At 42.7% G+C, this 22,355-nt stretch overlaps 1 protein-coding gene across 4 annotated transcripts in view; it reads right to left on the bottom strand.

Moving 5' to 3' along the window:
* Window positions 1-12,824, bottom strand: part of DCAF5 (DDB1 and CUL4 associated factor 5) — a 100,284-nt gene extending 87,460 nt beyond the window's left edge. Inside the window, exon 1 of one of the 4 annotated variants that reach the window (XM_082733978.1) lies at window positions 12,577-12,824. Coding sequence is in view for 2 of the 4 variants with exons in the window: in XM_082733976.1 (XP_082590102.1) it covers window positions 12,398-12,611 (214 nt within the window). In the remaining 2 variants the exon portion in view is untranslated. Of the gene's footprint in view, window positions 1-12,397 lie in introns of all 4 variants that reach the window. The other 3 variants (XM_082733976.1, XM_082733979.1, XM_082733977.1) reach the window with 3 other exon arrangements.
* Between the last annotated feature and the right edge of the window lie 9,531 nt (window positions 12,825-22,355).

Here is a 22,355-nt window from a genome sequence, read left to right as displayed (position 1 = left end):
TTTATCTCTTTATTTTCTGAATTTCCTACAGTTAATATATGATCTTTTTAAAAACTTCTGAATAAGTGGGAAGCCTGTCTTCTAAGTACCCTATTCTACTGACTAGCATGATTCAACAGGAAATTCTCAATAGTAAAGGAAGGAATTAATGAGATGTCAAAGAACAAAAGCTCCTCAAATAGAGCTAGGGGAACACTAAAAACAGATTCTTGTGTCTCAATAACAGTAAGGATTCACCAGGAAGTTATTAAGATAGTATGATGCACTATAAGGTACTCCCAGACCACAGATCATGTCCAGTCTCACTTCTTCCATACAGAACTAACCTGGGCAATATGTCTCCTGATTATATCACAGACACGCTCTTCATTTATTCTGAATAGTTTCTGATTTTTTCCTTTTTAAAAATAAAAACACTGCCTGCCTAACTTTTGCAAAATTCCTTGCATAAGCAACATTAGCAACATAATAAAGCTTTCTTTTCTCTGCTTGAGCAATTCTATATAAGTTGAGCAAATGCAAGCCCAATGCTTTTTAGTCCTTTGAGGAAGGCACACGATACCCACCCACAAACAGGTATAAACAAAGATGTCAACCCTGAGAGTCAAGGGCTGCTTGAAGCTGGTTGCCAAACATGCAAATCTCAATTGTTTCTTGCCAGTATGTGGAAGGCAAAAACACATGCTTCAGTCATCTATGGCAGGGAGTGAGTGGTATCTGTATAAACCATCAAACTTAATCAAGACACCACTAAAAAAGGAAACAAAACAATCCTCAGAGGTTCCAATTAGTCACTTGGCCTTAAGTAGTAACACAAAGGATACAAATGAAATTAGATACAAGACTTGAATGGAAATTCAGAATGAGAGAAGCTGTATAACAAGATTTTGACAGGCACCTAGGTTTGCAGAAAATTCCTCCTCCTGAGTAATGTTCTTGGAAGGAAACAGACTTTCCAAAGTAGGGAAGTATAGGCTGACGAAGAATTAAAACTCGAGACTCAGCCAGTGACAGTGTGCCTCCAACCTGGAAAATCTCTACTGACTTCTCTAAAATAACGGGCACTGGCAACTTACTCAAAACAACTATGTTCAGGGACAATGAAACTGCACATAAAATGTAGTAGCAATGGGGTGCCAGGGTGGCACATTTGGTTAAGTGTCTAACTCTTGATTTCAGTTCAGGCCATGATGTCAGGGTCCTGGGATTAAGCCCTGTGTTGGGCTCTGCACTCAGCAGAGAGTCTGCTTGAGGATTCTCTCTCCCCGTCTCCCTCTGCTCCTGCCCCCCACCACTGTTCACACATACACACACTCTCTAAAATAAATAAATCTAAAAAAATAAATAAGGAAAGAATGTGGGGCGCCTGGGTGACTCAGTGGGTTAAGTCTCTGCCTTCGGCTCAGGTCATGATCTCAGGGTCCTGGGATCGAGCCCCACATCAGCAGGGAGCCTGCTTCCCCCTCTCTGCCTGCAGCTCTACCTACTTGTGATCTCTCCCTCTCTCTCTCTCTCTGTCTGTCAAATAAATAAATAAATAAATAAAATCTTTTTAAAAAATAAATAAGGAAAGAATGTAATGGCAGAGGAAGCCAACAAAAGAGTTTAACAGTTTACCTGAGTAAAGCCCTTTAGAAACACAGAACCTCATGAATTTCCCTATTGAGAGACCAGTTTTTAATCTAGACTGTACTACTTAACTAGTTGCAAACTACTGGGCAAATCTCTTCTTTGCTCTTCTGTGTCCCTATAAGTAAAATTAAAAGCTTCAATTAGATGACCATTCATCTTTTCCAGCAATAAAATTCCATGATTCTACAGAGACAGAACATTAGTAAAAGAGCACAGTGACAATGGTGAAATTAGGCCTCTAAACCAGATCGCTTTAAACCCTTTTTTAAAGATTTTATTTATTTATTTGACACAGAGAGACAGAGAGCGCGAGAGAGGAAACACAGGCAGAGGGAGTGGAAAAAGGGAGAACCAGGCTTCCTTCTGAGCAGGGACCCCGATGTGGGGCTCCATGCCAGGATCTGGGATCATGACCTGAGCCAAAGGCAGACGCTTACCAACCAAGCCACCAGGCGCCCCTAAACTTCTTTACTGATGTCATTTCACAATATGAAAAATAGTCTAGAGCCAACTGGCCATATACCTGAAAAGCTACAATTCCTGAAAATCCTTCCCAGGGCCAATCTATACATTTGAGGGCCAACTTTTACTCCAAATGTATTCTGGTACTGGGCAGATACTCCATAACATGGAGTTTTAACAACATAGCTTTTTTTTTTCTTTAAGATTTTATTTATTCATTTGAGAGAGTGAGAGAGAGAGCATGAGAAGGTCAGAGAGAGAAGCGGACTCCCCATGGAGCTGGGAGCCCAATGTGGAACTCGATCCCGGAATTCCAAGATCACAACCTGACCTGAAGGCAGTCGCTTAACCAACTGAGCCACCCAGGCGCCCTTAACGTAGTTTTAACATCAACATCACACCACATTTTGGATAAAAGCACCTTATAGAAAAAAAAATCCCACTCAGCGGGGAATCATTCTCCAAAACACCTTTCCTTAAAATGAACTGCAAAAGAAAAAACCCACAGGAAGACTTTTTTAAAGGGGGAAGGAAGAAGGTACAAGTGAACATCAGAACAATAACTTTAAGAGGAGGTATATACAAAGGAAGGGGTAACTTTTAGGCTCTGGACCTAGCATTTTCTTAACAGTTTTAGCTGTCTCTACTGCTTTCTAATAAGAAAGGTAGGAACAAAGGACTAACCAACCATTCAGCCTCTCAGGCTCAACACAGTACCTTAAAAGTGGTAGCTAAAGGCCTGACAACAAAATGGAGGCTTGCAGGCTTTCTCACAGAGGCATTCCATGGTGAACAGGAAGAGCCAAGAGTAGGACTTCAGTTTGACTTGAGTACCAGGCAGCTCAGGTGATTATGAGTAGGTAGCCATATAACTTACCATTGAAATTAGGACTTTTTTTTTTTTTTTTTTTTTTTTAAGAATGAAAGGAGTGTTAATAATTGTGCTGACACAGTGGGGAAATTGGGATAGTCCCAAGTAAACCAGAATATATGGTCACCAGGTGACCAGATGCAGCAAGGTAGGCGGGGGACCTACAGAGTTACCTTATCAACTATATAAGGTAATCTTACCTTGCTGTATCAAGGGGTAGGAGCCAAGCAGAAGCAAAAGGGAAGATGGGAATCAGTCTTTCCACTAACATCTCCACTACTAGGATCTGTTATAAACCTATCAATTTCCTCAGGTGCCATTTTCTCATTGATTCCTACATGCCCCAATCCTCCAGAATGTAACTTCCATTTTAAAATTGGCCAGAATAAGAAAAAAATTCTCAGGGCACAGGGACTTGACCTCCAATGCATGTCAATTCTGCATCCTGAGAGGTGTGTGATAGAATCTTGGGTATCAACACTGCAAAGTGCAATGAGTGAGTAAGGTATCAAGGAAAGTGTGACTTTAAAGGTATGGGGAGAGCAGATAACAAAAGTGACAAACTGCTGTTGTCAAGTCTTTCCCTGAATTCCTGACTTAGGATAACTGATGTGAAGAGCAAGTGGATTCTAACCCTCCTTGTTAACCTAATCTGTGAATAACCTTGGAAAGGAAATGCCTTCTTTTTCACAGAAGCAAAGTGCAGTTGCTGGTGACAGGAGTAAATTTTATTTGCAAAACATTCTAGTTAAGCTCACTAAGGATTAAACAGGCTTATCATTTGGTCTAGGAGTCATACCTTCCTTTGTTGATATTGTGTCTGAGCCAATGTACTTCCAAATGACTTACCAGTATTCTCTGGGCAAAGAGAATGTTACACTTTTTAAACTTCTTCCAAAAAGCACTTTATCGTTATTCATCTATGTCCTTATGAGGAGACACCTATTTCTTGTGGATAAAATCAGGCAAATGTACTCAACCAGTATGCTTTCAGGAGATAGCAAAATCAAATTAGGCCTTACCAATCAAGCCACCAGGCGCCCCTAAACTTCTTTACTGATGTCATTTCACAACATGAAAAATAGTCTAGAGCCAACTGGCCATATACCTGAAAAGCTACAATTCCTGAAAATCCTTCCCAGGGCCAATCTATACATTTGAGGGCCAACTTTTACTCCAAATGTATTCTGGTACTGGGCAGATACTCCATAACATGGAGTTGGTTGGTAAGCCTGTTTACAGGCTAAGTAAACAGTATGAGTCATGTATGTTGTTTGCATTTTTGGTTGGGCTAATGGAGAAGAGGAACCAAACCGGTAACCAGAATATACCAACTCCTAATTATACTTCACTAAAGCAGGTAAAGTTTAACCCAGTGTGAAGTTACATGGTTTATGTAAGCAAGTGTAAACACACAAAGCGTAAGGAAGAAGGAGACTTTAGATGACTGTCAAGACCAACGTCTAGGTGAAGTGATTTCCAGCACCAAGAGAGATCTGATGGAGGGGTGTATATGGTAGCTATGACTAGAACTATGCTTACTGGCTTGAAGCCCACTGATCTATCCCCACAGCTATACCCCTTTCTTCATTTACACAAAAGCAGAGGGAAAAGCAGTTAGCAAACTATCAGTGTGATAGCAAGAGATGAGAATGTTGGGGAAAAGTCAGAGCCTACAGAACAGTCTAAAATTTTCAGAGTAGTCAGCGTATCTCAGCTGCTCCAGCAGACTCCAGCTGCAAATCCAGCTCTACCACAAACTACAGGAGCCTTGGAAGTCACTTAACTTCCCTGTGCCTCAGTTTCTTCATATGTAAAATAAGGATAACAGCACTAACCCTACCATTGGTAAGGTTAAGTATTAAATGTGGTCACATACATAAATGTGCCCGACATAGGAAACACTCCCAAATAATGTGATAAATGAATGATATGCTCAAAAATTAGCTATTTTTTTGTTTAACATTTATCTTTTTGAACAGCAATGTCTCAGATGAACATCAGGTAAGGCATTCCTATTTAATTTGGTGGACCCTGGGGAGCACTGTAGATTTTTTTGAGGGATCAGCAGCAGATGTGTGATCATGACAGTTAAGTTCTGGGAGGCTTATTATGTTGGCAGCAGTGACTAATAAGTATTAAAGCTGAAAAGAACAAAAACTTCGGAAGCAGCTACTAGAACCAAATTTTCTACAAAGACCAAGGTAACAGGCCAAAGTAGTAACCTTTCTTCATTCCTAGAATTATATTTCACTTCATTTTAACCAGAAACAAGGAATTCCAATATCTATTCTTCCACCAATGCCCTACCTGTTCTCTGCATTACAGAACCCTCAGCACTCATTGATCAGTGTCCTTTCTTGATTTTTTTAGCACCTAGTTATGACAATGAATACAAAACCTTCAAATGACTAGGCCATAGATAACACTGGCTATTCTCCAAGTGGCAAATAAAACATATGAAGTGCTTAGCAGAGAGCCTGGCATACATTATAAGCTAATTAAGATTAAAGAGGCACACACAGTATATTCCCATTAAATATTTTTAATGAACAAATAAACATAAGATACCTGTGCGGAACAAGTTAACTTTATTTACAGCAAAACACAGAAATATAATTAATCATCTAAGAGGAGCAGCTGGAGTTACACATGCACTCAGAAATTGCTCATTTTTCAGTTTTCAATTTTTAAAAGATTCAAAAAAGGTAAATTACACTATAAGAAAAGGGAAAGAAAAATATAAAAAGGCAACTCAGAAACAGCACATGCCACAAAGCAATGGGCCCTACTTGACCTGCGGACTGCCAAATACTAACAAGGCAGCTCCGGGCAAGTCATCTTTCTACTTTTCCATTTCCCTTTCCATAATATGATTATCTTTCCTTCTCTCTGACTCAATGAGGAACAAAGAAGATACAAAAAAGACTACCTAATGCAGTACTTCCCGAGCTTCAGTCAATCTCAATCAACTTTTGATTTCTGCCATATCCATGTAACACATTCACCATTCCCTCTTAAGCTACACAATCTTCATTTGAATTAGGGTTTTAGTTCCTTTAATTTTAAAAGGCTTTAATACTACCCTTGAGTATCTAAATTCAGACTAAAACAATAAGAAAAGTAATTACTTCTTTCTTGAAACCATAAAAAAGAAAAAAATTAAAATTAAGTGCTGTTTATTAACAAATGGAAGTGCCCTTCACTTGGCTCAATGCAGAAGATAAATGAAACTACTTCTTAACTCACAATTCAGAAGGCAACATCTGTGTTTCAAGTTCTACTGGTCAGTAAAGCTTCCCTGATCTAAAGGATTCCAACTGCACTGTACAACCAACTCTAACAATAATCAGTGAATGAGCACTTGTGTCGTCCCCAGGATACATAACTGAGGGCTAATGCTCCTCTTAGAAACTCTTAGTAAAATCAAAAACACACTGGCATTAAGTTAAGTCAGTGATGATCCTTTGAACAATACAGAACACAAAGACAACTTTTTGCTGTGCTAATAATGTGTAATAAGAGTTCAACCTCACTGGCTTATTTTATTTATTTATTTGACAAAGAGAGAGAGACAGCAAAAGAGGAACACAAGCAGGAGGAGTGGGAGAGGGAGAAGCAGGCCTCCCGCTGAGCAAGGAGCCTGATACAGGGCTCAGAGCTCCATCCAAAGCCCGGGGATCATGACCTGAACCAAAGGCAAACCCTTAAAGACTGAGCCACGCAGGTACCCCCTCACTAGCTTATTTTAAAATATAAGTGACAAACCTGGGCATAATTCTAAATCTGCCAATCTCTGATAGGTATCAATTAGCTGACTGAAGAACAAGTGGGAAAAATAATGTGCATCTATAAATATCCATGTTACCTTATCCTTATGACATGATCTCTATAATTCATCATAGCAATGTCTTCCAAGGCCATCTCTAATGAACCCTTTCTTTCCCGCTAAAACTCATAAACAAGAGGATTATTTGCTATAATAAGTACAGCAAACCAGAGAAAAATTAGGTATCTACCAAAGTATCATAAAGCAGAGGGGAAACATTTTTTAAATGGCCATGGACTATTACAGATGATAAGTAAATGTTCCTAAAATGCAAGGTTAAGAGCATGGTTTATACCTAATTCATCATTTCTGTTCTAATTGCTTCTGCTTTACAAAATATGTACTCAAAAACTATTTGTTGAATTAATTAATAGACCAAAAGATAAAATTTAACACCTTCACAGCAATAGATTATGGATAAATAGAAAGGCCCAGAAGAAAATCCAATAACTGATTCCCTAATCACCTTATTGAAATGTATGTACTATGAAAGCTTTTTCGAGTCACAAATCTGCCCTACCACTAGCCATATTTTTCCTGATAAACTAACCACTGGACCAACAAATTCATTCCAACTAAACACATGAGAAGTTCTAATAAAGCTAAAACTTTATTCCACTGGCTAAAGCCAAACACTTTACCTGTAGATAACATGCTCTTAGATGAACTGACAAAAAAACTGATTCCATAAAATTGACAGAATTAGTGATTGGTAAACAGTAATGATCATTAATTGATAGGTTCAAATCGAGCATATGGTTATTATCACAGCTATTATTTGTTTAAAAATACGCTTTGATGAGAATACTGGGGTTAAGCTTATTTACAAAGCATTTTTTTTTGAAAGATTTTATTTATTTACTTGACAGAGATCACAAGTAGGCACACAGAGAGAGAGGAGGGGAAGCAGGCTCCCCACCGAGCAGAGAGCCCCATTTGGGGCTCGATCCCAGGACCCTGGGATCATGACCTGAGCAGAAGGCAGAGGCTTTAACCCACTGAGCCACCCAGGCGCCCCTGACAAAGCATTTTTAACAGTTCTTCTCGTTGAGAGCTTTCTCAATTTTTCACATTGTACGGTCCTATACACAAAAGAATGTTAGATACTGAAAGTCCTAAGCGCAAATAAATGTTAGATATTGAAAGTGTCAATCTCCTAAAAGCTTTTGGTGAGGGTCAAGCTAAATAACCATACGAAGCTTTGCAGCAACAGCAACCAGAGCAAAAGCAGGGGGTAGGCTCTGATGCTAAGAACTTAACAAGTGTTATTTCTAACCAGAAATGTGTCCTCACCACAACCCTGTGGGGTATTACTGCTCTTAATATATAACTGAGGAATCGGAGAGTGAGTGACTTAACAAAGCTTACCCAGTTAGCAAGTAGCTGATATTCACCCCCAGGCGGCCTGACTCCAGAATTCATCCTATTAATCTCTACCTAACTTATGATAATAAAGTCAGAGACCCCCCATGAAACAGAAATAGAACTAAACAGTTATCACTTATAAATATTATGACCAAATAGATATAGTTAAATGTCTCTCCCCATGCACAACTCCTATTAACTAACGCTGAAACAGTAGTTACAGATGCTATTGGAAAAACTTCTGAAGGTGTTTTTCCTACATTTAGTCATAAGAATCAAGAAAGAGAGGGGCGCCTGGGTGGCTCAGTGGTCTGGGCTGCTGCCTTCGGCTCGGGTCATGATCTCAGGGTCCTGGGATTGAGCCCCGCATCTGCTCCGCAGGAAGCCTGCTTCCCTCTCTCTCTCTCTTTGCCTGCCTCTCTTGTGATCTCTGTCTGTCAAATAAATAAATAAAATCTTTAAAAAAAAAAAAAAGAATCAAGAAAGAGATCATAATCCCTCCTGAAACTTAAAACTTCATACTAATGGGTTATTAATCTGCTAGTTCTACAGGTTCTGATTATCAATTAGTCTTAAATATCAATTTCAGGGAAAATAGTATTATTAGATGCAACCAAAGACTTAAAGGGTAAACCCAGGATATCTCCCAAATATGTGTTCTGGCATAAATTCCTTAATGTTGATAGGATCTCTTATATGAGTAGTACTTCAACGTACCTTGTGCCTTTTCATTCCACATCAAAAAGTCACAAAACTATCCTGTCTGCCCCATTTGCACAGGTCTGTTACCAATACTGTAAGAACAAGTGTCAGCTAATAATATTACAGGTTAAAAGTACCAAAGGGAAGGAAAACAAGCTCAGCATTTTCTCTGAGAGACAGGTCACACTGTTCAGCTCACAAACCTAAATTTTACCTAAGGTAATTCTTACAAGAGCCCTTCAGGTAAGTGCTGGTACATCAGGAAGCAGACCCAGAGAGGCTTAGCAACTTGACTACAAGGTCACACATTAAATGACACAACAGTGATGTATAATGCTATACCCCTTACAGGACAGCAAAGTAATGCCCTTTTCTGATCAACAATAAAGAAAAACACTTTTTAAGTTAAATATATTTTAATGTTTAAAAAAAAAAAATCCTCCCACTTGTTGCTATCACAGTCTCACTGCCCAGCAGAACACCTTTCTCCTTCCTGATTTTCTCGGGCTTACTCTTAATATCTGCTGGCCTCATTGCGCCCTGGAAAAGGGGCTACCTATTAGAACAAAACAGCAATGATGTATCCTTAACAAACCACATTTTATAAGGCCACAGGAACCATGCAAATATTTTTGCCCTAGGTATAAGTTAATTCTGCCAAATAGTTATGTGTCAGTTACAAGAAATGTGAGCCTGCCCAAACATTTAGGAAATAAAAACAGTGAACAAACTATGAACATACTATCATTTTACTCACGGCTTTCTAAAGTCTTTAACCAACCCAGACAAGATACAAGAACAACAAAATGCAGAAAGGTAATCTCATTGCCATCTTAGAGTCTGGCCTCCTACCACATTATTGTGAAACATAAGGGATACACAGCATTAGCCTCAAAATCCTAAGAGCCTCTCCCCTGGTGTTAACTGCTAAAGGGCAATGACAGATAAGAGAATATGTAAATTGGAGAAGATTATTGAAGGACTTCTCAGAACAATATTTAATTACCTTTAACAAGTTAAGGTGTATTTATGACTCCCAGAGGGGGCTTCCTTATCTGAAGCAAACAGGAGGAAATTTCTGTTAGCATAAGTTGTACTGATAATGGAAGGTGAATAGCTAAAAAGGCTTTTAACCAAAAGTTTTTGTTCAGGAAATAAGAAAGAAAAGCTAAGTGTATTTGAGCTGGGGGGGGGGGGCTGTGCAGGCCCTTCTGGGTCCCGTTGCATGGACTAGAAATAAGGACAGGAGTAGATAAAAAGGAAACAGGAAGGACTGAGTTAGAGGAAGTGTGGAGGGGAGGGAGGAGGAGTAAGGAAGGAGCGAAGACGACTGAAACCCAGAAAGTAATGATGGAGATGGGCAACTCAGGCCTAGAAAAGTAAGGAAATAAATGCCTGAAACCAGGTTTGCCAGAGCCTGCCCTGTGGAAAGGACTCTCCTCTTCTATAGGACTACAGTTAAGATAAATTAACAGGCCAAGACTAGAGAAAAAGGGGTTCATTTGAGACACAGGGGAAGGTTCTGAGCAAGGGTTAACTTACTGAGAATAGAGACAACATTTCAGTGTTTCTTCAAAAGTGTTGTTAAACTGGGTGAGTTGTAAGGCATGTAAATTATATCTTAATAAATCTGTTATTTTTAAAAAGTGTTAAGCCGGGAAACGTATGACTGTACCGTAACTAGTTCAGCCTGTAAGAGTACCCCCCCCCAAATTCCCTCACCAGTAGGAAGAATTTCCTTGTGTCTGGGGACATCTCTGTTGGAAAACATCAGTCTGTCAAGGAGACTAGAGTATAATAAATACAGAAGGAAAACAAAAACAAGAACAAAAACAAACAAATAAACAAACAAAAAACGGTGAGCTCTCTAAAGAGATCTTCCCCATTTCTGCCCCTCGGAATTTTTGGCAGTGTTGGGGAAGGAAGCTTTTGTTTAGAGTATGCCTTGAAGTAGAATATCAGGTTTCTTCAGCGGATGATCTAGGGCCAAAATCTACCTAGTCAAAGAGAAAACGATCTAGGGTGGAAAAGTCAAGTGAGTTCTGGAGAAACCCCAGAAGGTTTATCGTGAAAGGATCACACAAGTCTTATCTCTGCTACCCCTAAATTGGACTGTACGCCCGTGCCACTTCCGACTGTTACTCGCGATGAAGACGGATGCTTTGCCATGATCGCAGAAGTTTCTGGCCAGCTGCCCACTGACGTAAATTAGAAAACCATTCGGGGACCGGCCTGGGTGAAGCGAAGCGCCACGTCCAGCGCTGGGCTCCCGCTTCCTCCCTCTCAACGCAGGAAAAGGGACGCAGCAGGGTAGAAGGCGAGCCGTCTTCGCCCTCCCCCGCCCTTTAACCGCTTTCGGGGAGTCGCCCGGCTGGCCCCATCCCCAATCGCCCACCTGGGGCCCGAGACACCCGCCCCCCTCCCTGGGGAGGAGGGCGGCGGCGGCGGCGGCGAGCGCCCCCGCGGGCAGCAGGCGCACCTCCCCCGGGGCAGCTGTCGCCGCGGCCCGCCCGGCCCGGGCCTCCCCGGGAGCAATAGGCTATCGATTCAGCTGCCTGTCGCTAGGAGCCCCGGGAGAGCGAGGCCTACACCGCCGGGCCGGAGCCCCGGCCTCGATTTCGCCACTTTCCCCACACCAGAGGGGGAGCCCGGGGGCAGCCGAGCCCAGCTGGGCGGGAGGGAGGAGGCGCGGAGACCACCTGCAACGGGCAGCGGCCGGCAAAGGGGATGCGGGCGGGGGGGGCTGCAGCCAACAAGTCTCTGGGGGTCGCCCACCCACCACCCCCCGCCTCACAAGTTACGTGTTCAAGTTCTGGCCGGTGCCCCGTAGCCTCCAGAGCCCCCAGTACTGCCCACACCGTAAGAAAAACACGACGCGGAAGAGGCCACTACAGCAAAGGGGAGATGGAGCCGGGCCCCTCAGGGCGCCGACGGGGGAGGGCGGCCAACAGCTACCCGCCCGGCTCCTCTCCTCGCTCACTCAGCCAGCCCCCCGAGTCGCGGCCCCCGACCCCTCGGCGGCCAGCCCTGTCACCGCCAGGCCCCCAGCCCCAAGGCCCCTTCTCCCGGACGCCGGCGCCAGGGACTCGAGCTCCCCCTGGCCTCCGGCGCGCCTCGGCCTCCTCCCCCTCCGAATCCCCAAAATGCCCCCCGCACCTTTTAAAGTACACCGAGCAAGAGTTTCCCATCAAACTTTGTCAGGCGGTAATCTCGCCCCCCCCCCCCATCCCCGACCCACACTTCCAGGGCAGTCATCAGGAGAGATCACTTTGCACTTGGGATAAAGCGAATTAAGGACCTGTCAACCATTTTAGGTTTTTTTTTTTTTTTTTTTTTTTTTTTAACAGAAGACATCCTCTCCTTCCCCTCCCTCCCCTGCAAGGGTTTGAATTTGACACCAAACCTTCCCACCGCAGAAGAGGGGTTGAGGAGGGAGGGGGTGGGGGCGGAGGGCAGGAGGAGGGCGGCGAGGGAGAGCGAAAGGGGAGGTTGGAAGGGGGCCGGGAGGCGCGGGGCGGGGAAGGGGGTTGATTTACCTGAGACCAGCCACTGGCCTCCATTGTTGGAGAATTCAATGGCATTGACACAGCCGAAGTGGCCGAGGAGGTCCTTCTTGTAGAGGTTTCTGCAGCCTCGCAGGCGTCTCCTCTGAAAGTCCTGAGTGAGCAGGGGGTCCCCATGCAAGCCCCGCTGGGACAAGAAGCCCACCACTGACCTCATGCTGCCCCCCAGGCCAGCTCTCCTCTTCATGCTGGAACCGCCGCCGCCGCCGCTCGCGCCGCCGCCCCTCCCTCGGCCTCACGCGCGGCCGCCGCTCTCCCCCCACCCAACCCTCCCCCCGCGCTGCGATCCGGATGGTTCTTTAACCAGCCATGGCAGACGGAGCGAGGTGTGCAGACACTCGGTGGCGTTCGCGGCTTCCTGAGGGTCCCCTCCCTCTCTTTCCCCCCCTAGGCTCCTCCCTCTCCTCCGCCTCCTCCAGCAGCTGATCTTCAGCTGCGGCCGCGCTTCCGCGACGCGCGGCCCTTCCGCCGGCCGCCGGTGCCGGGGAACGCGGGCGGCGGCTGCCCCTCCCCCGCCGTGGGCTGCTGGCCGGAAGAACGCGGGCGGCTGGCCTGGAGACCGCGGGCGGCGGCGCGGCTTTCCCGCCGCAGCTCCTCCCGGCGCTGCGCCCCCTGAGTGCCGCACTCTGTGAAGTTGAGGGCGCGTAACAATCGGAGCGGTAGCGGGGCTGTGAGCTCGCCTTCCTCCCCCGGCGGCCGGCGCTCCTTCCCCACCCGCCGGCCCGGCATCGGGGCGAGGTCGGCTCCCCGCTCCTCTTTTTTTCGGTGGGGAGAATGCAGCGCGGGGGTGGCGGAGGGGTGGAGGACGGGCTGTGGTCGCCCGCCCCGGGTTCGTCTCATCTCCCCCCGCCCCCTCCCCGAGCCCAGTCCAAGGAAAGGGAACCTGGAGTTAGGGCTGGACACGGGGTAAGGCCGCTTGGGGGTTTTGTGAGTGCACCCGTCCCTCTCCTACCAAGTAAATGTTTTAATACTACCCGCATCCCACCCCATCGCCCCCGGTTCAGTTCTCCCTTCCTACAGCCATTCAGTAAAAAGGCTATACTGTCCGTCTAGTAGATAGTAAGAGTGGTATATGGGAGGGGTGGGGGGGGGCGATTCTTAATATGGAGGGCGAAAATTGCCCAAACTGAGTTGAGAAAGCTCGGAGAAACAAAGTACTTTCTGTCCTTTAGTTCTAGGTACATTCATTCGTAAGACACAAGAAGCTTTACCCGAAAACAGCAATATATGTTATTTAATTGGGTGCAGTGAGCTCTTCAAGGTCTTGAGTGTGGAGCCCTGACGCTGTACAGCTGTTAACCAGCAGCTGTGTTCCAGGCCAGAAGTAGCTGCATTACAGTAGACCAGGAGCCTCCCTGTTGACCCCAGCAAGAAGACTGGGTGTTAAGTGCTTTGGAATTCTACCAGATGCAGTAAAAGTCCCCCTGTCCGTGTGTTGTAGTTTTGCTAGAAGCTATCCTCTGTCGTTGAAAGAAACCATGGTCGGCTACTGAAACAGGCAGGTGTCCGTTTCGCCCTTTCAATTTAGCAGGAATTGCATCCTCTGTATCAGAGATGGCACAGGGGCGGTTGAGTATACACCCATCAAAGGTGGGCTGAACACGGAAGAGGACACCCATCAGGCAAAATCACCTACTCCTACTTTTTGCAATATGGTTAATCATACCAATAACATATGCAATTAAGTGTTTAAAAGTCAACATAATAGCAAATGTCATTTGATAGCTTAGATAGTCACCAAATTTGAGGAATTATGGTTTTAATGGAGATTATTTTCCTAAATAGGAAAATGTCTAGTGCTATCTTTTTAAAAAGTTTTGTTCTCAGGATGCTTCATTGTGTTTATTCGTTATAATAGCCCCATAAAGATCAGTAGTCGTATACCAGCTTGATGAATGATTTTTTAGCACCCAACATCTTTTTTTTTTTTTTAAGATGTTATTTATTTGAGAAAGAGAGAGACCGCACGAACGGGAGGGGCAGAGGGAGAGAGAGAATCTCAAGCAGACCCCATGCTGAGCTTAGAGCCCAAAGCAGGGCTGAATGCCAGGCCCCTGAGATCATGACCTGACCTGAAGCCAAGAGTCCCTCACTTAACTGTGCCACCCAGATGCCCCCCAACATCTTTTCCTCATAGCAATATCATAACGTGTAATTAAACATTTATTTTTGTTATCTTATCAGACTGTCCCCGACTCTGCTGTAAGCTCTCAGAGAGGGACCATGTGTTTCTTGTGTCCCGAGTCAGTACATCCTGGCACTCAGGGACCACTTGAATATTTGTTGAATATTTGAATGAACTTAAGGAGTAGGGAAGAATATGGAAGGGAAGGTAATGCCTTCTGTTATAGAAGGATTGAGTTTGAGATATCCGTACTTCATTCCAGTGGAGATGATTTCAAAGCCAGTTTCCTATCTCACTGTTCCTTTGCTTAACACAGTCAGTCCACATATTCAAAAACAGAAGTCATCTGGCACCTTCTAGATCAATAAGACATCACTTATACCTACCTTATTTGCTTGCAAGGGGAGAGATGGACACAGTGATGATGTGGTTGAAGTGGCCTTTACTGTGGCAATATATGACACACTCTCAAGCTCTCCCCTCTTTAAACATATACCTTTTCTCCACAACTTTAAATGTAACTTGCTTTTCCCCAATCCCTGGAATAACTGTCCCATTTACCGCAGCCTAAAAATAGACAAGGATCTGATCACAAGCCAGCCCAATTCTAGGACTTTGCTAGAAACTTCCTTAACTGTTCAGTGACCAACCAGAACAGAAATGTAGGACCACTCAGTCTCTTTATCTCCTACTGCTGGTCTGGGCAGCTTTTTGTAAGGAGAATGCATAAAATCTCACTCTTCATTGTCCCATAATTGGGGTTGCCAGATAAAATGCAGGATGCCCACTTCAATATGAATCCCAGAAAAACAGTAGTTTTTAGCATATATATTTTCTGTACAATATTCAGAATATACTTAAAGTAATTATTCATTGTTTATCTGAAATTCAAATCAAATTGGAACATCCTATATCTTTTGCTAAATCTGGCAGCCCTACCTATAATATAATCCACCTTCAAAAGATCAAGTCCCATGATATCTATTTGCTTTTATTACGAATTTAACATGGTCTCTTGTGTCATTTATTGCAAACTAATATTATACATAACTTTAACATTTAATCAACTTCAGTGATCATATGAGGTTGGCCTTTCTGATACAGGCATTTATAGTAAAAAGTCCAGTGTACTTAACTTAAAAATAGGGAATGAAATTGGAGTCTTGGATAATCTATCCACTATATAGAATGAACCGGAAAAGGGAAAAAGAGTGGAAAATTCATATTTTTCTCACCTAGGCCCAGAAACTCCTACATAATGACACCATTTTGAATTTCATTCTGGAAGAACATTGTTTTGAAAACTCATTCTGGAAAAACCAAGATATGGAAATTACTTAACATGGGAACCATTACTCCTTGCTCCACCATCAGAAGAATACTGATCAAACATAGAGTCCCCAGAAATTCATTTGTTCTTTAGCTTCTCTTTTGTTTGAGCCAATATCACTGAAGGAAGGGTAAAAAGATCTTTAAAAACTGACTAGATGCTAAGGAAATGCTCTAAAAACAAAACAAAAACTAAGAAAAGACTAAGCCCCTGCTCACATATTTACTAAATTCTAGCTTATTAAGAGCTACATATGGATACTAACATTCTCAGAAACTTTTTGCTTAAAAACATTTTCAACTCCAAAATAAAAATAAACTACTCATAGATAAGAGATATTAATTCAGACAAAGATCAATGCCCTAACTATACATATAATTTGGCTATCATTTAAATTTTAAAGGATGTTATTTATTGGCCATTTCAAATAGAAGTCCATTTTAATTTTGAAAAAAAAAATCTAAATACAAATTCCTCCAACAAGATCTATAGGATCAGAAGATATAATTTTATAGTTTTAACTCTTACATTTAGGTCTATGATCCATTTTGTTACTTTTTTTTTTAAGATTTATTTATTTTAGAGTATATATGAGAGAGTGAGCTGGGGCAGGGGCAGAGGGAGGGAGAGAATCCTCAAGTAAATTCCCTGCTGAGCAGGGAGGCTGGCTCCATTCCAGGATGCAGAGTTTAACCCCTGAGCCAAAGTCAGCTGCTTAACCAACTGAGCCACCCAGGTGCCCCAAGTTAACTTTTTATATAGTGTGAGGAAGGGGTCTAACTTTATTTTTTTGCATGTGGAGATCCTGTTGTCTAAGCAGTATTTTTTTTTTTTAAGACTGTTCTTCCCCCATTGAATTACTAGTAAATAGAAACGCAATAGATTTTTGTATATTGTCCTTATATCCTGCAAACTTGCTTCACCAATTTATTAGCTCTAATAGTTTTTGTGTTTCTCAAAGTTTCTATATGCAATACCTTGTCATAGACTCATAGAATAGTTTTAATTCTTCCTTTTCAATCCAGATGCCTTTTATTTCTTTTTCTTACCCAATTGCCTTGGCTGGAACCTTAGGTACAATGTTGAATAGAAGTAGTAAGAGTGGACATCTTGGCGGCTTATATCTCATATTAGGGGTCTTTTAGTCAGCACTAAATAGTGTTAGCTGTGGGTTTTATGTGATTTCTTTACAGGAATTGCAGAAATTCCTTTTTATTCCAAGTTGTTGAATGTTTTTATATGAAAAGGTGTTATTAGATTTTTTCAAATGCCTTTTCTTTGTCTATTGAGATGATCATATGGTTTCCTCCTTTGCTATATTCTGTTGATTGATTTCATTAAACCAATCTCTCATTCCTAGATAAATCCTATTTGATCATGGTATTTAATCCATTTTATATGTGGCTGGATTCACTTTAGTAGTATTTTGTTGAAGATTTTTGTGATATAAGGTTGTCTTTAGTTTTCTGATGATATCTTTGTCTAGTTTTGGGATCAGGGAAATACTGGCCTCGGAATGAGTTGGGAAGTCCATCCTCTATTTTTTGGAAGAGTTTGTGAAGGATTAGCATTAATTGTTTTTTAAACATTTGGTGGGGGAGCATCTGGCTGGTTTAGTCAATAGAGCATGTGACTCTTGCTCTCAGGTCATGAGTTCAAGCCCCACGTTGGGGGTAGAGTTTACTTTAAAACTAAATAAATAGGGGTGCCTGGGTGGCTTAGTTAGTTAAGCATATGCCTTTGGCTCAGGTCATGATCTCAGGGTCCTGGGATAGAGCCTTGCATCTGGATTCCTGCTTGGCAGAGAGCCTCCTTCTCCTTCTGCCACACCCCACCCCTCTACCCCCACCTTCACTCTTTCTCACTCTTTCTCAAATAAATAAATTTAAAATCGTAAAAAAAAAACAAAAACTTCTTATTTAAAAAATAATAAATAAACACATAAAGCTATTTAAAAATATATTTTTTAAGATTTTATTTATTTATTTATTTGACAGATCACAAGTAGGCAGAGAGACAGGCAGAGAGAGGGGGAAGCAGGCTCCCCGCTGAGCAGAGAGCCCAATGTGGGGGTTCATCCCAGGACCCTGGGATCATGAGACCTGAGCCGAAAGCAGAGGCTTTAACCGACTGAGCTACCCAGGTGCCCCTAAAAATAATTTTTAAAAAATAAACATTTAGTAGAATTCACCAGGGACATCACCTGGCCTTTTCTCCGTGGGAAGGTTTTGATTACTGATTTAATCTCTTTACTTGTTATAGTTCTATTCACATTGTGACTTTTTTTTTTCTTAAAGATTTTACTCATTTATTCAATGAAGAGAAAGAGACACAGTGAGAGAGGGAACACAAGCAGGGAGAGAGGGAGAGGGAGAAGCAGGCTTCTGGCCGAGCAGGGAACACGTTGCCATGCGATGCTGTGGATCCCAGGACCCTGGATCATGACCTGCCCCAAAGGCAGATGCTTAACGACTGAGCCACCCAGGTGCCTGTCTCTTTCTAACTTTTTAAGTTGGAGGGGTTGTTACTGATTTGAGATCTTTATTTCTAAAATAGATGTTTAGAGCTATTTATTTCTATTTAAGCACTGTTTTAACTGCATCCTATAAATGTTTGTATGTTGTGTGTTTTCATTCATCTCAAAGTATTTTCTTTTTTTCTTTTTAAGATTTTATTTATTTGACAGAGAGAGATGGGAGAGGGAACACAACTGAGAGGAGCAGGAGAGGGAGAAAGCAGGCCTCCTGCTGAGCAGGGAGCCCAACGGAGGGCTCTATCCCAGGACCCCAGGATCATGACCTGAGCCAAAGGCAGACACCTAACAACTAAGCCAGCCAGGCACCCCTCAAAGTGTTTTCTAATTTCCCTAATTTCTTCCATGACTCTTTGATTATTTAAGAGTGTATAGTTTCTACACATTCTCAAATTTCCCAAATTTCCCTCTGTTCATTGATTTCTAATTCTTTTTTTGAAGGGGGGCATTTTTACAGATCTTGAAGTGAGTTCCCAGGCTGTGTATTACTTGAATTCAGTAAAGTCAAAATATTAGTTGTTACTAAAATTTTTAAACCATATTCCAACTTACTTTCCAAACTTTTGGTTCAAGTTTGCCATGCATAATTCTTCATGATGAATGAAATCTAGTTTGAAATAACCTTTATGGAGTGAAAGTGGACAAAAATTCTCAATGGCCAGGATTATTCATTTGGTATTTACTCAGTGACATTTTCTGCGCTATTCTATACCAACCATCTGGGTTTTGTATATTTGAAGTTTCCTTGACAAAATCATCATGAACCAGCTGCTTTTACATATTTTTAATTTTAGGCTTCCACATGAAAAATGAGTGGCATGAGAAACTGTTGACAGTTATTTATTGCACCAGGTATGTAGGCATATAGCCAAGATATCTTTTCCAGAAATGGTCCCATGGATTTAAAATGTTTGTTGAGGGACGCCTGGGTGGCTCAGTTGGTTAAGCAGCTGCCTTCGGCTCAGGACATGATCCTGGGATGGAGTCCCACATCGGGCTCCTTGCTCAGCAGGGAGCCTGCTTCTCCCTCTGCCTCTGCCTGCCATTCTGGCTGCCTGTGCTTGCTCTATCTCCCTCTCTTTCTCCAAATAAATAAAATCTTTAAAAAAAAAATGTTTATTGAGCATCTTTAGCATAATACCATTTAGAAAATAAATACTGTTCAGAAAATAAAATTGGGCAATTTCCTTTCCCCAAAGTAAAATATGCTCAAGGAGAAGTAAGAAGACTCTTTGGTACAGAAGTCAAATTTAAATTGTCTTCATGGGGGGTACCTGGGTGGCTCAGTGTGTTAAACCTCTGCCCTCGGCTCAGGTCATGATCCCAGGGTTCTGGAATCGAGCCCCGCATCAGGCTCTCTGCTCAGTGGGGAGCCTGCTTCCCCTCAACTTTCTCTCTGCCTGCCTCTCTGCCTACTTGTGATCTCGGTCAAATAAATAAAATAAAATATTTTTTAAAAAATAAAATAAATTGTCTTTATGGGGGTGTCTGGGTGGCTCAGTCGTTACCTGTCTGCCTTTGGCTCAGGTCATGATCCTGGGGTCCTGGGATTAAGCCCCGCGTCATCAGGCTCCCTCTCAGCAGGAAGCCTGCTTTTTCCTCTCCTGCTCCCCCTGTTGTGTTCCCTCTCTCACTGTGTCTCTCTCTGTCAAACAAATAAAATCTTTTAAAAAAAATTGTTTTGGGGCGCCTGGGTGGCTCACTGGGTTAAAGCCTCTGCCTTCAGCTCAGGTCATGATCCCAGAGTCTTGCAATCGAGCCCCGCATCAGGCTCTCTGCTCAGCAGCAAGCCTGCTTCCCCCCTCTGTCTCTGCCTGCCTCTCTGGCTACTTGTGATCTCTTTCTGTCAAATAAATAAATAAAATCTTTTTTTTTAATTGTCTTTATGGGCTCAATGGTAATCAAGGACAGGCTTTTGGAAAAAGAACTGACCACTGCGTGTGTTAATAAACTTGTTCCCCCTTCCTTCTGAAGAAACTGCATGAACTCATATCAATGTAATTAACATTCTTGGCTACAGATCCTATTTAAGTTGGAGCTGGTGATGTACCTGGTTATCAGTGAACTTGCTGGAAGATATTTATTATTTAAATCACAAAATGATAAAACTTATAGGATCTCAGAAATCACTTGGTCAAATCCCTTCACCATTTGTGATTTGTTTTGGTCACACTGAATCTACAGCATGAAGAAGAGTTCCTGACTCACTTGTTGTCAGGTGATGGAATCTTCCTGAAATGCCCCTGCTCAGGACTCTCCCTTTTCTCTTTCATGTCAAGTCCAGATTCCTTTAGCTGCCTATCAATTCCCTCCATGATTTGTCTCCACCATATCTATAATGAGATTCTATTACCCCTCATCGCATACATACCAGCTAGTCTTTTCCCCTATATACCTCCATGTACTCTCCACAACCTTGACATATTTTGAGGTCCACCTCATCTATCCAAACCCTATACATCCATGAATGCCTTCTCTGACAAATCTAACTCACATTAATTTTTTTTCCCCTTAAATTCTTGTTATGCTTACAGTTAACATCACAATCTACCATTTTAATGTTCAGCGTCTCTATGTCCCTATGTAGTTTTTAAAAATAACTTACATTTAGGGGCACCTGGGTGGCTCAGAGGGTTAAGCCTCTGCCTTCAGCTCAGGTCATGGTCCCAGGGTCCTGGGATCGAGTCCCACATCGGGCTCTCTGCTCAACGGGAGCCTGCTTCTTTCTCTCCCTCTGCCTGTCATTTCCTCTGTTTGTGCTCTCTCTGGCAAATAAATAAATAAATAAAAATTTTAAAAAACCTTACATTTAAAGATTTTTATTTATTTATTTGACAGACAGAGATCACAAGTAGGCAGAGAGGAAGGAAGTCGGCTCCCTATTGAGCAGAGAGCCTGATGTGGGGCTCAATCCCAGGACCCTGGGATCATGACCTGAGCTGAAGGCAGAGGTTTTAACCCACTGAGCCACCCAGGTGCCCCTTAAAAATAACTTAGATGTATTTCAGCTTTGTAATAACCCTGTGCAGGTGGACATGAATTCACCATTTATTCGAGAAATGTTTATTGAGCACCCACTGTGGGCCACAGCTGTAAGTAGGCATAAAGGATACAATAGTGAGCAGAAGAGAAGACCCTGACCAATATTCATGGTACTTATAGGACAGGGGCAGACTTTAACCAAATAATCATGCAGTAAATGTAAGATTACAGCAATACTAATAATTGATAACATTTATTGGATATTCACCAGATGACTGGCAGCGTTCTGAGTCTTTTACAGATATGAATTCATTTAATATTCTCAACTACCCTACAAAGAATTACTATTGTTCCATTTTGCAAAAAAGGAAGATAACTGTTGTGGTACATGAAAAGATGTGATACCTCAGTTTCCACATACATTCAGTGGGGTTGTTATGATAAATAGTTCTTATTGGTAGAGCCCTTAGATCAGTGTCCAACTTGTATTAGCTCTGATGATGATGATGGTGAGAGATTAAAAGAAGGAATCCTTGGGGCGCCTGGGTGGCTCAGTGGATTAAGCCACTGCCTTCGGCTCAGGTCATGATCTCAGGGTCCTGGGATCGGGTCCCGCATCGAGCTCTCTGCTCGGCAGGGAGCTTGCTTCCCTCTCTCTCTCTCTGGCTGCCTCTCTGTCTACTTGTGATTTCTCTCTGTCAAATAAATAAAAAAAAAAAAAAAAAGAAGGAATCCTTTCAGAGACATTGAAGAGAACTGTGATCTTAATAACAGGTTGTTGTGGATGAGGCCAAGTGGATGGTTGGGGTAGTGGTCCAAGCAAAGGAAACAGCACATGCAAAGGCTCTGTGGGGAGAGAAACCCAGAAGGCCCAAGTGGCTGGAGGTAAGATAGGGACACCGTCTCTGGTGAGGGTGCAGTTAGACTGCTGCTTCATTCTGCAAGGACCTGCCCTATTTAA

The sequence above is a fragment of the Mustela nivalis genome (assembly GCF_964662115.1).
Source record: "Mustela nivalis genome assembly, chromosome: 6".
Taxonomy (NCBI): domain Eukaryota; kingdom Metazoa; phylum Chordata; class Mammalia; order Carnivora; family Mustelidae; genus Mustela; species Mustela nivalis.
This window is presented reverse-complemented; position numbering and strand designations above follow the sequence as displayed.